The sequence below is a fragment of the Callithrix jacchus genome, chromosome 6, assembly GCF_049354715.1.
Source record: "Callithrix jacchus isolate 240 chromosome 6, calJac240_pri, whole genome shotgun sequence".
Taxonomy (NCBI): domain Eukaryota; kingdom Metazoa; phylum Chordata; class Mammalia; order Primates; family Cebidae; genus Callithrix; species Callithrix jacchus.
Genome location: NC_133507.1, coordinates 47,114,987 through 47,129,198, shown reverse-complemented (window position 1 = coordinate 47,129,198; position 14,212 = coordinate 47,114,987). Strand labels below are relative to the sequence as shown.

At 33.6% G+C, this 14,212-nt stretch overlaps 1 protein-coding gene across 2 annotated transcripts in view; it reads left to right on the top strand.

Annotated features, from left to right (window-relative positions):
• ITPRID2 (ITPR interacting domain containing 2) overlaps positions 1–5,091 on the top strand; it is a 37,265-nt gene extending 32,174 nt beyond the window's left edge. The window contains exons 17-18 of one of the 2 annotated variants that reach the window (XM_008998601.5): positions 2,807–2,924; positions 3,900–5,091. In XM_008998601.5, the coding sequence (XP_008996849.3) occupies positions 2,807–2,911 (105 nt within the window). In that variant the 3' untranslated portion in view covers positions 2,912–2,924; positions 3,900–5,091. The remainder of the gene's footprint in view (positions 1–2,806; positions 2,925–3,899) is intronic. The other variant, XM_035304352.3, reaches the window with a different exon arrangement.
• Positions 5,092–14,212: the final 9,121 nt, after the last annotated feature.

Genomic DNA, 14,212 nt, shown 5'->3' with positions numbered 1-14,212 from the left:
ATTATGTGTCAAAGAGTAAACATAGATTGCTTTGTGTTTAGCGAGTTCTTTGTTAATTGGAGTTTGTAGACTTGGTTCATGCCTTTAGGATCTTTGCTACAGAACATCTGAGATGTTTTACCCATGTATTTTGGTAAATATACAGCTTGCTCATGTGTTCTTACAGAAACTTCTTTTAGTGATCACTTGTAATAGCTGCCACTTAGTAGGCACTCAGTAGAGCACAATAAGTGGATGTGTTGCCCCACACTTGAGACTTGAATTCAGTCTTTTTGTTTTATCTATGAGTATGCCTTTCTCAATCTCAGGTAGTCTGTATTTAGCCTCCATTTTTTTTTTGAAATCGTGCTTATAAAGGTAATTTTACAATCCATCCCAGGGGTGTTTTCTTACTTCGAATCCTTCCAGCCTCTCCATAGCATGGGAGACTTTAGAACTAAATTATTTGTCCATACATTTTTTTCCTTCAATAAATTATTAAATATATTGTGTTATTTTCAGGGCTATTCTATCTGTAGTATGCTTTTGTTTTTCTGCTTTCTCTTCCTTTTTGTGTCTTACATTGTCTCTTGCTCTTGTGCTTTCTCACTCTCATAAATTCATTCCGACACTTACTGCGTCTTTACTGTATGCTGAGATACACTGATAAATGAGACCTGATCCGCTCGCTGAAGGAGCTCACAGTACACCTTCCATCTGACCTCACCGTTCCTATTCTCATTCCCTTCTGCTCTCTAGAGGGAACTGTCTTGGCAGTTAGGCTCCATTATATGTCCTTCTCATTTGAGACCAACTTGCTGCAGAGTTTTCTATCTCCACTGTCATCTGAAATTGTTCTTTCCTTTTTGTGACATACCACATAAAAGCTGCCATTCTCTGGGAATTCTATCCCATACTAGTTTCTAATTTATCAATTTTTTTTCTGTTTTTATGTCATTAATGAATTAATAAATTAGTTTTCCTTAATATTTTATGAAACTGGATGGGTGCAGTGGCTCATGCCTGTAATCCCAACACTTTGGAAGGCCGAGGCAGGCAGATCACCTGAGGTCAGGAGTTCGAGACCAACCTGGCCAACATGGCAAAACCCTGTCTCTACTAAAAATACAAAAATTAGCCAGGTGTGGTGGTAATCACAGCCACTCATATGAGGAGAATTGCTTGAAGCTGAGAGGCAGCGGTTGCAGTGAGCCGAGATTGCTCCATTGCATTCCTGTCTGGGCAACAGAAGGAGACTCTGTCTCAAAAAAACAAATAAATAAGATATTTTATGAAACAGTGTTTATTTTGTGTCTATTAAAATTTGCACATGCTTGATAGTAGAGCAGTTTACTCCAATAATGTCTGTACTCCCAAAAAATGTTGACACATTTTTGGTTTGTCAAGAATACATGTTGGCCAATTTGTTTTTTTTATGAAGAATAATAATGAGATATAATAAAATGGCCATATTGCATTGGAAGCAGGACTGGAAAGACTATACTCATTGTTTTGTGCATATAGATTTGCAGTGGTTCTAATTCAGTATATTGTATTTGTTTTTATATATTGTGACTAAGATTCTGGTTTTTATAATACTTGTATCTAACCCATACTTGTTTGAAAAGTAAATCTGAAGTGCTATGAGCTTCAAAAATCTTTTGATGTTTGAAGTTTAGAAATATTGATAAAAGGTAAAGTGAAAAGCTTATATTATTTAAATATATTCTAGTACAGATGGTTGGTAGCTAATGTGTGTTTTGTTTCTTTGAATAACTATGTATAACTGTATTGTGTACCAATTTTGCATGATGGACAAATACAGCGCCATTTTTGGAAAGATTTCAGTTAAGATGTGTTTGAGATATACTTAGGAACATTTTTAGGAAATAATTTGGCTGACAGGAAACTGGAAATGTAAAATTTTTAAAAGCTTGTTGAGAGTATCTCGAATGCTTATTTGGAAACACATTATCATTTTATTTCAGGAAATACACATTTATAGTTTCCACAAAGGGCTATTTAAAAGTGATGCTGTGTCATTAGAGAGAAAAGGTGGAGACAGGCACATGTAAGTGTTTAGACATCATCTGGAGAAGAAAGCCTGATGGAATTGTCATTGCCTCAGGTCTATTTGCCTTTTCCAATAATAAAATGAGATGTATATCCTCATAACCTATATGTATATGGTAAACAAAAGCTGTAGACAGGTAGCAATCATATCATGCAACTAAAGAAAAAGTTATTTTTTAGAGTATGGCTGTTTTGAGGATGTTTTTCATGTTTTAAATTGTACTAAATGATAATTTCTTTTTCCCATTTAAAATGTGTGTATTAGGTTAGAATAATATATACTGTCTTTAGATACTTTGCTGTCAGTTGGTATAAACAGGCAGTATACCTGTATATTATTTTTCCTCTAAAGGATTTTCTCAGCAATGAGAAGACTTGTCTATCTGCTGATTACCTTAAAAAGGTAGACAATACTAAAAACATTTAAGCAGTCCTTCCAGATTATTTTTTTGACGTGAAGTAAAGTATTTACTACAAGTTTTTTAATTTATGAAATAACATTTTCTAACATCCTCACCTTATGAATTGTGATATTGGTAATCTAGTTAGCTGAGTAATTCTAGAACAGCCCTCAGAGTCTGATCTGGGTTGGAGGATAGATGGACTCGATTCCCCACTTTCTCTTTGTATTACAGGGAGATTCACATGAAGGTAAAATTAAGAAATTGAATGCTATTTGTTTTTTTAAAAAAACAGGAAAAACTGAATTACATTCATGTTGGTAAATTTTTATTTTATTGTTTTTCCAATCTAGATTAAAGAGTCTATCGTTGGGGAAATCAGACGGGAAATTGTAAGTGGACTTTTGGCAGCAGTATCTTCAAGTAAAGCATCTAATTCTAAGCAAGATACTCATTAAACAGAAATTATAGGTAAAGTTTTCTAAATTTCTTTGTTGAGCTGATGTAAATTAGTAATTGGTATTTTATTCTTTGTTTTGTTAGTATGCAGGCCTAGCTCTCTAGTTAAATTTTGAGTTTAAGAAAGTATGTAATATGTTATTTTACAGTGTGAAAACTTCATCCAAGCCTATTTGAACTATAAGTCAAATCCCATAATACAAACCTTCAAGAATTACTTATATTGGGTCATTTTACTAAAATTTCATTATAGTAACAAATCCTGGAATTGAACCTTCAAACCTGAATCTTATTTTGATTTTAATAGTATTTCAAATGTACAGTTTTAAAGAACAAGATTTTGTGAATTAATCATAACTTCTAAGTATCTTTCCTAATTATTTTTATCTTTCAAAGAAACATATCCCATAGATTCATTTCTAATAATAATTTATTTCAAAAAACTGTCTTACGTTTCTTACTTAGTAAAATGAATTACTTTCATTTTATCTCACAGCTGTAATTACATTAAAAAATTTTTTATAGAGATGGGGTCTTGCTATGCTGCCCATGCTAGTCTTGAACTCCTAGCCTCAAGTGATCCCCCTGCTTTAGCTCCAATTTCATTTTATATAATATATATAAATAACAATTCTTGGTGAATGCAGAAAGAAATAATACAGTTGAGCAGAATAATACTTTTAATAGAACTAAAATACTCATTGAATAAAACATGAGAAACAAATGTACTTTGAAAAGTATAATATACAATTTTAGGTATAGGAAATTGGAAAGTATTTTAATAAATTATGTCATACAGCAATTAATAGGAATTAATTTTTTAAAGCCAGGGATAAAAGAATTAACTCTCAGGAAGATGCATCAAGGTTACAGAATAATCATGTTTATATGCATATATTTGCATAGAATTCTCATCCCCCTTTAAAGAAGCTTTTAATAAGAGTATTTGAAAGAGCTTTAAAGTTGACTTCTCTTTTCTTTTTTAAGGTTGGCATGGATCCTATTAGCTGTTTAATACAGGAGTTACCAATGATAGGCACTGGTGGAGGTGTTACTTGTGCTTTAGAAGATACTTGCTGCTGAACTGGGCTGCTGTATACAGTGTACAATGTGTATTTCTTCAAGCGTATCTTTTAAAAAAACATACATAGAAACTTAGGCACTTTGCTGTTTCTTTTCTAAACTATCAAAAACTGTAGCAGTTTGAAAAGCCTAATATTTATTTGTATGTCAATATTTTTCATTTGAATCCCTATTAGAATTAATTATAAAACTTGAAGACTTCCAGACTTATCCAACTTATAAATAACATATTTCTTCATACTAGCTTCTTAAACACTGACCTCTATGAGGTATTTACTGTGCAATAACTGATTCATTTTTTGAGAGCCTGAAGAAACCAATTTTTCCCTCCACTGCTGTTACTTAATGTCACTACCAAGAAGAAAAACTGTTCTGTTGTTAAAAAAAAATTGCTCTTAATTCTTGAAGAGGTTACTAATAGCAGTAGGATAGAATTATATGAGGTTACCTACAACTACTTAATGTTCTTACACTGTAAACCTTGTTGCTTTACTCAAGACAAATGTAATTTTATCATTTCTTACATAGTATTTTTCTTTTCGAAATGTGCCTTATGTTAAACACTATGTACTTTCAGTTTTTGCATTGTCCAGACTTCTTTATTAGATGGAGATGTTTATTCTTCTGTCTTTCAGACTAAATAGTAGAGTATCATCCAAATAATGGAGCCCATGACTTGAATGAATTGAAATGAATAAGCTGGTGTTTGTTTTTTCAAAATGGAAGTTCTCTTTTTTCAAAATGATTTGTTCTCTTCCATACATAAAATGATTTTAGTTCAGTTTTAACCAGTGAAAGCTATTTGTTTTTATGAAAAAAAAAAAAAAAAAAGGAAAATGTTTTCCTATTTGGTTTTATATGTGTTAAATAAATGTGTAAAGTAACCACCAAATGTTATTAGAATTATTCATCTAGCATTTATGATTTTTCAACTCCTATTGTGTTTCTTTGTGTGTGATATTTTAATCAAAAGTGGTTAAGTTGTTAACAGTGTTCTTTGAAAGAATCTAAAAGGCTTATAAATGTTTGAAATATCACACAAAGGCTGATTTCTTTTAAAAAAATTAAAACAATAAAGTATTTATTTTGCCTAAAATGTTTTTAGTGGTTTCTTAAACTACAACATGAAAATTTTGAATTAGATTTGATAGGTAATAAATGAGGTTCAAAGGAATTGCACCATATAATCCAATAGGGGTTACTCTATTTTCCTAGGGAAGTGGTCTATGATGCTTTAAAAAATGCAGTTTAGGAGTAGACCACCTTGGAAAGAGGGAACAATTGAGGCCTCTTTGGCTCATCTAGTTCTGTGGTCATAATAATTACCATCCGAGGACAAATAAAACTGCTCTTTAAAAACATGCTATTAAAATACAAATAATGGATATTAAAATATTATTTAACTGTTCAATAACAGCAGTAATAACATCTGTCAACCAAATTAATATAATCAATTATTTTAACTATTCAATTTTGAAGTCACTTTTAGTTCATTTTTGACAATGCAAGATATCCAGATTTTGATAATCAGAAATATAACAATTGCAATAATAGGCTGAGACAGTGCTCAAATTACCTACATAGTATATGAATGAAAGGAATCTCAACAACTATCAGAGTTTTAGTTCCTTCTCCCCATTTTATTGTGGACTTAACATTTGAAAGCTATCATATTCAAGCTGCTGTGCTGGCTGCTATGTGGAAATGAAAAGTGAAAGGGTCAAAAAAAGGAAAGTGAAGGCATCTTTTAATTTATGGGTAGGTTTAGAAGTATCAAAGAGTAACTAACATAATTTGAGAGACTATAGTCTGGGTGGTCAGAGAAGTCTACCAAGGATGTGATTTGAGTAAAGTCTTAAGTAATGGGAAATGCAAAGGCTGGGGTTCAAGTAGTCAAGAACATTAGCAAAATGTATCAAGAATACATAGATTGAGTTTGAAATACCGTGTACATATTGAAAGCAATTTTTTTTTAATGCCAAGTTCATAGTTTGTGCGTATTGTGCTAAGAGCTTGCACAAAGCCTAGAAGAGAAAGAATCTTGAAATGGTGATTTTCATGTTTGGAGTTGCTGTGAAACACCATGAGAAAAATAGGCAAATTTTGAAGTACATTTCAGATGTGAAGTACTTTTTCCTCTAAGTATGTTCAGTTGAATTTCAGTACATTTAAGAGTGCATTATCTCGGTTAGGAATGTTTGCTCAGCTGGCCATGTTCAGCCTTTCCAAAGGAAAATGAGAATGCAGTGAAGTGTATATAAAAGAATATAAAGAGAAAGTAAGTTTGGGCAGTTTCTGGAGAAATGCTGTATTGCCCATGGTCTTCACCTGTACAAATGGGACTGTGGTCTTAAGGAAAAAATTAAGCAAAACTGAAGTGTACGTTCTCTTAGAATTTTTACTCTCCTGGAAAGAAGGAAATTACAGCACTTCTAGGAAGTGGGAAGGGGAAACATTCCATCACCTTTTAATTGAAGCTGAGGGTCTATGTTTTGAAGCATGACTTAGAATCTTATTCATATTGAAAACATTTAATTAGCATTTATTCTAATTGCATTCTAAATGTTAAAATGTCATATATAATTAATAATTCCCATATAGTTTTTTCTATTTATTGCTATTGAATGAGGTCTTTTCTCTTTTGTTCTCATTTCCACAATTGATGTTCTATTACTCATATTGAGTAACAGTCTACATACAGAGTGTCAGTGTAATAAGTAATACTGTCATAAATCATAAGTAATGACTTGCATACAAAATGTCAGTGCTCAGCAGACAGTTACAAATATATTAAAAGATAATGCATATCAGACAAAGAGTCTGTTTTCCTCAAGGGTTTTTTTTTTTTTTGCACACCCAAAGGAGAAAGACTAAATTTTTGTGAACAATGAGTTTATTTGCTCACTCCATAATGGTGGTATTTGTGCCTATTTCTCAGTTCTTAGCGAAGAATGTAAATGAACTTAGCACAGAACTTGGCACAGCTCAAGTAAGTGTTAGCTGCTAGGGTGATAGTGGTGATGGGTAAAGATAAGTGACAGGTAGATGAGTTTTGACAAGTTGAAGCATTAAACGGGAAAGATGTAACATGAACTTATAGATCCAGGACTGACCTTTTCAAATTTATTGTGTTCTTTCAAGCATAATAAAGATTGAATTTCTGCATTTCAAGAAGCCCCCAAGTGAGGTTGATGGTGCTGCCACGAACTGCACTTTAGTAGCAAGGACTTAGGATAGTAGGTCTTAACTGCCTGTCTGCTAGATGCTTCACAGGAAGGAATTTGTTAAGCAGGAAAAGTATTTTAATCTCCAAGGGGATGTCATCTTGCCTCTTCAAAAGACTTCATTATAGCCAAAGTTCAAAATGAAGAAAAAATCTAAGTAAAGCACATAGAAAAGAGACCACAAGAGAGCCCACCTACTGGCATTGTGGAATTATACAATGGCCAAGGAAGGCTGTGTGACAACAATGATCACAGTAAAAGAAAAAACAAAAATGCTGATTGCTGTTAATGGCAATGGGCAATAAGTCCTTATATTGTGTAGACAGGATACTGAGAAAATGCAGCGACTGTCTGAATGCTTCTAGAGTCAACCAGTCAAGAACCAGAATGAGACCCAATGAAGAATTAGTCTAGAGATGCTGCAGAAAGAAAGATATCAGATCTGCGATATGGAATTTATTTATAGCCATTGGAGTTTGAAGGGGCTTATTCATTTCGGAGAGAGTCATATTTCACATCTGTACAACACACTAATTTATTATTCGTGTTCCTGAGTTAATTGTTTAGTACATCCATGTACTGATGATTCATGGTATTGTTTCAGTACATCTCAAATAATTTCAGCAGTCCAAGGTGAAAACAACAACAACAAAAAAGCCTCTGAAATATTATAAAGCAGATATCTGATGAGTAGATTCACAAGTATCTATTAGAACTCTGTCCCTGGGCAGAGACTGTTCTTGATAGAATCACCAGGGTCATCAGTTGAATCTCAGTTGTGAATGTCTTGATTTATATTTAGTCAAAAAGGACTTATGTTATTATTAGCCTATTGAGGTCTGTAAGATACAGACGTTACAATAAAATGATGTGTTCACCCAGTCTTCTTTAGTCTGTGATGACAAATGGGAATGCATTAATGACTACTGATATATTTTTCTTTTTTTCCATCATGTGCTGAAAGAGTTTCCTCTCCTAAATCTCATCCATTAACATTGGGGCCCCCAGAGAGTTATTCATACATCTTCACGACAATCCTAATAGGTCAATTCTAACTGCTTTCCTCTTCGCTTGCTCTCTCTATTGAGGGTTCCAGTGCTCCCCTGCCCTTGCACTGGGGTCCTCAATTGGCCTAGGTTAGGATGATAGCACACTGCATGTGTATGGAAGTAGAGAGAGTGCTTCTCTTGCTGAATGACCCCTCACTACATTGGTAGCATAGCAGCACTGCTTATAACCCAGCTTTCTCACATGAATCCCTTGTGAAAGAATCTTTGGTCGTTTCTGCTTTCAGGCACACCCCTATGGAACTTGTGGGTGGAAGTGCTTGAGACAGACATTTTGCTGTCCTTTCTATCTTCTTTTTTTCCCTAACACTGGAAAGCTCTCTTGCTGTCTGCTAAAATGCCCCCACTTAAATAAACTCATCTAGATCTACCTTGGCTGAATTATAGTAGGAACAGAGTGTGGACCCAAACTGTCCCCGCTACCGCCTTTTAGAAACAGACATGCATTTTAATGACAAATATTGAGCATTCATATTTTTATTTTTCTATTTTGAAATCTTTCTACTTTACTGGAACTAATGACAAAGTTAATTTTTAAATGACCTGATTATACCATTTACTAATTTCCTAATTTTACTAGCATTTGAGTCATCTTTCAAAATTCACAAAAGTGAATTTTTATTTTGATATAACTTATTGTTATTGTTTTTCAATTGTATAAAAAGCTGAAAGCAGAATGCAAATAACATTATGGTGTATTCCTAAACCACTTTTTAGAGTAGGTATTAATTCTCTAGATGTCTTTGGTTGGTTCATTCTGCTCTATAGGAAAGACAAATGAATGAAATGGCCCATAATTCCCTGGATTCTGGATACATGTTGTGGCAGAAATTATTTTTAGAGGGGCATAGAAGCATTGAAGGAAACTTAATTCATCATCAGAAAATATACATGGATTATAGTATATAGTTGTGATCATTACTCACGATTTTAGGGCTATTTTTCCCAAAGAGGGTTAACCTCCCAAAGGTTTTGAATTTGTGTCTAACACTCCATTTATATTATTTCTTGGTTAATGGATTAGCTGCATTATGGCAAAGCTGGCTGCAAAACAAGTTTCTCTAAAATACTTATATTCTCCAGTTAATAACAAAAGCAAAGGAAAAAGGGGAAGAGGCAGTGGGGAGAATTAGTATTAGCCTAAATTTAGACCTTTTCATGAGAAAAATTTGTCTATGATAAAAAAATTCTAACCACTGGCACTCTCAGGAAATAGTATTTTTTTAATAGCGTGTTCGCAATTTCAGCATTACCTTTCTGCTCTTTTCTTCTTTTCCTTCAAGAAATTCCCTTGAGATTTTAGGTTGTGTTTGAGTCTGTGTTCTGACACTAAAGACATCTGTGTTTACTTTGTTTTTAAGATAATATTGCTGAAAATATACATAACTGAAGGGAGTAGAAAAATATAAACATTTAGGGGTTCAATTTAGAGGCAGATAGGCCTCAATTTCAGACCTAGCACTGCTACTTTCATACCTAAGTCTCACCTTCCTGTAAAATGAGAAGTAACAATTGTAGCTACCTCTTTGGTTTATTGGGGGAGATTAACAAGGTGTAACAGCACAAGGATATTTAGTTAGCTGCCTAGTATATGGTAAGAGTTCCATAAATATTAGCTATTAGCAAGAGAATAATAAAAGAAAAATACAAAATATCTAGCAGTATATTAAAATAACAAGATAATACACTGTATTGGTTATCTGAGTCAAACATGGGTGAAAATAGTTGATTTTATTCCAACTTTATGTTAAACCATTAAATGTAAAAATCATGTAATTAGCCCTGCCTAATCTTTATTTAATTTAGGAAGAGTTCAATGTGAGATATATTTTTCAGAAGTCCCTCCAACTATTTTGAAGAATACACTTAGTTGGCACCATTAATTATGGTAGTTGCCAACAATGAAATACATCATCTTGTATTATTTACTTAAAGGATTTGGGGCTTCAGAAAACTGGCATTTTTAGTTTGGTTATTTGTAGCCCTTTAGTATTTTTAAAAATAAGAATGTCTTTATACTAATACTGTCTTAGGATTATCTTGTTTCTCTTCTCTGTTTCTTATTTTTATAAATTAATTAACAACTGAACTGAGCTTTTAAAAACCTTCTAGCATAGTGATTCTCAGTAAGGAATGGGCAGTTATCAGAGCGTGTGTTGTGTGTGCATATTTGCATGTGTGAATGTATACATATATGTATGGGCATTTTGTTTTTATTCGGTTTTGTGATATTTTTGGGAAATAGTCTTTTGAAATGCAAACTATAGAAAAGAGCCTTTTAAAATTTTCTTAGCTGGTGAAGATGAGTTTTTTAAAAGGTGAGAACAAACTTTCTGACAAATTAAGCCATTTATACTTGCTAGCACTCAGAATTAAATGGTTTCATTTGTTATCAACATAGAAACATTACAAATAAAGCATACTCTATCCAGAGGTCATTGTAATATTTAATTTTGAAAGGTTCTGCTCTTTAGAATATTAGAATTCTAATGGATGTTTGATAGCCAAGTGATTTTCAACTTGATTTAGCTCTGAAAGACATACGGTCTAAAGTTGAATAAATATTCAGTGGTTAGATAGTGCAGAAAATTTGGACAACAATTTTTAAGACACTACCGTGGAACAGGCAGCATCTTCCTGCTAGAGGGAAGAATGTACAGCTCTGGGTCAGGTGATTGCTGAGGGAGGAACATTTACTTAACTATGACTTGTGTATCTTACGAGACAGAGAACCAGGAAGTGTGGACATCAGTATTTTGTGAAGTTGGCATGTCATTACAAGCAAGAAAAAGAAGAGGAGGAGTGACAGCCACTGCCAACTTTTTGTTTCTTATTCAAACAAGGAACATTTAGGCATCTCCAAAATATTCTGGTACAAAGCTAGAAAAACATTTCGTATGCAGCAAGTGCTTCTTCTTGGTCCATCTATTTTTATGGTTGCTGGTGAGAAACTTCATAACTATCTCCTTAAAAATTAAGAGGCTTTTAATTAACAGTGCTGATCTATAAACACAACTATAAAGAAAGCTTCGCAACATCCATAAAAACCCCCTGATTTGGTGGATATTTTGTTACTAAAATACATATTTGGCTTCTTGTGAAAAAATATGTGAGTGGTTTTATATACTTGAGCCCGGCTCTATGGATTCTAAGTACATGAAAGTACATTTATAGATTATACTGTACATCATTTCTTTCCCTTCAAAAATATATTATATACAAAGATTATGCCATCTGAAGCATTAGCCATTTTAGGTTACTTTTTACATTTTCCCCTTGCTGAAATAGCTAAGTAAAAGTTCCACTAAGGTCCAATTCCACTAAGCAAATATTTATTGTCTATCATATGCCAGGTACTTGGCTTCTTTTCATCAAGTCCTGAGATTGTATAATAGTTCTTTCATATCCAATTGTCCCTTCTATTAATGTCTTAGTTTCCACCCTCTTACTTCTTCCCTGAATTACAGCATTATTTCCCACCTGGGCCTTTCTGCCAACCAGAGTTTGCCTGTAGTCCGTATTTTTCCATTTTGTTAGAGTGATTGTTCTAAACACATATATGATCCTGTTGGCTCCTCACTTCTGTTGCTCTGAGTCATCCATGGATGTCTCACTGTTTTCAAGTTAAAGTCCAAATGCATCCCTTTCTTTTTATTGAGACAGGGTCTCACTCTGTTTCCAGGCTGGAATGCAGTGGTGCAATCATAGCTCACTGAAGCCTCAACCTCCCAGACTCAGGTAATCCATCCACCTCAGACTCCCAGGTAGCTGGGACTACAGCTGTGTCAAAACACACAGCTAATTTTTGTATTTTTTTTGTTGAGACAGGGTCTCATTATGTTGCCCAGGCTGGTCTCAAACTTTTGGGCTTAAGAAATCCACCCTCCTCGGCCTCCCAAAGTGCTGGGATTACAGGTGTGAGCCACTGCACCCAGTCAAATGCATCCCTTTCCTTTCTCCAAGCCTCATTTCTTGAAGCCCTCGATAAGCAGCTGTGCTTCAGCCATGCTTAACCATGCTGCTCTATGCTTCCCTGTATTTTGCTAGTTTTTCCCTCTCTGTTTGAAAGTCCTTTCCTTTTCCTCCAATGCCATCCATAATTCAAATATCAATTTTTCCATGAAGCCCTTTGTGACCCACCAAGCAGAAATCACCACTTTGTCTGTGCTTCCAATGTACCTAGTACATACACTTAAATGTGTGTATGTGCATAAAGTGTGCATATGCGTGTTTAGACGCATGTTAGGTTTACTAAAATACAATCCACATATCATAACATTCACCCATTTAATAATACATACAAATTAATGGTCTTTATTATGTTTACAGAGTTCTGCAACCATCATCACGATTAATTTTAAACCATTTTATTACCTTCTAAAACTCCAAGGACCGACTGCAAGTCACTCCTTATTTCTCCTCAACCCACACACACCATAGCCCTAGGTAGCTACTAATCTGCTTTCTGTCTCTATAGACTTGTCTATTCTGGACATTTCACATAAATGGAATCATACCACGTGTGACTTTTGTGACTGGCTTCTTTACTTAGCATAATGTTTGCACAGTTTATCTTGTTGTAGCATGCCTCAGTACTTTCTTCTTTTTATTGCCAAATAATATTGCCTTATATTGATATGCCCACATTATATGGATATGCCCTCATTTTGTTTATCTATATATCAACTGATAGACATTTGGGTCCTTTTCATTTTTTTGTCTATTATAAATAATGCTGCTATGTGCAATTTTTCTAAAAACATGTGTTTTCATTCCTTTTCTGTAGACAGCTAGGAGTGGATTTGCTGGGTCATATGGTAACTCCATGTTTAACGTTTGGAGGGTTGTCTTCTAAAGTGACTGAACAGTTTTACATCTCCACCAGTAGCATATAGGGGTTAGGTATTTCTACATCCTTGCTAAACTTGTAACAGTCATTTTTTTAAATCTAGCCATCCTAGTAGGTGTGAGGTGGTAGCTCATTGCAGTTTTCATGTGCATTTCTCTGAATGATGGTGCATCTTTTCGTGCACTTATTGGCCATTTATATATCTTCTTCAGAGAAATTTAGATCATTTAACCATTGTTTTTAAAGTGAGTTGTCTTCCTATTATTGAGTTACGTGAAGTCTTTAAATTTTCTAGGTGCAAGTTCCTTAGATACAGGATTTGAAATATTTTTCCCCTATTTCGTGAGTTGTCTTTTCACCTTCTTGATGGTGTGCTTTGAAGCATGAAAGCTTTTAGTTTGGGTGAAGTTTAATTGATCTATTTTTGTATTTTGTTGCTTCTGCATTTTGGTGTTATATCTAAGAAACCATTGCTTAGCCCAGGTCATAAAGATTTACTTTTACTCTATTGTCTAAGAATTTTGTAATTTTAGCTCTTTAATTTATGTCTTTTATTCATTTTGAGTTAATTTTTGTACATGGTGTCAGCTAGTTGTTTAATTCTATTTATCTTCATGTGTGTGTAATACATATATTTTAATTTTTTTATTCTTATACTATACTGAAATGAACCATTTAGTCTTCCCAATCCTAATAAGACAGAAACATGCCTTATATACTATCATATTCCTAGCATAGTGTTTGGCATGTAGTGAGTGTTCTATAAATATTTGTTAAATGGAGTTGAACCAGATGGAAAATATTGACTTTTCCCCCATTATTAAAAACAACAGGTTATTTTGATTGAGATATGTAATCATTTAAATTTCAGTATGATGATGTTTTATAAGAGTATGTCCACTTTATGAGCATAAGGATTTCCAAACTCAGTCAGCTCTATAATCTATCTAGATATATTTTGTTTACTGTCAGAGAGGAAAAAGAGCTATATTATGAAGTGTTTAATTCTTTTCCATAATTTTGACATCAGTGATAAAAAATATCCTATAAATTATTGTCTCTATGCAAGTCTTTGTT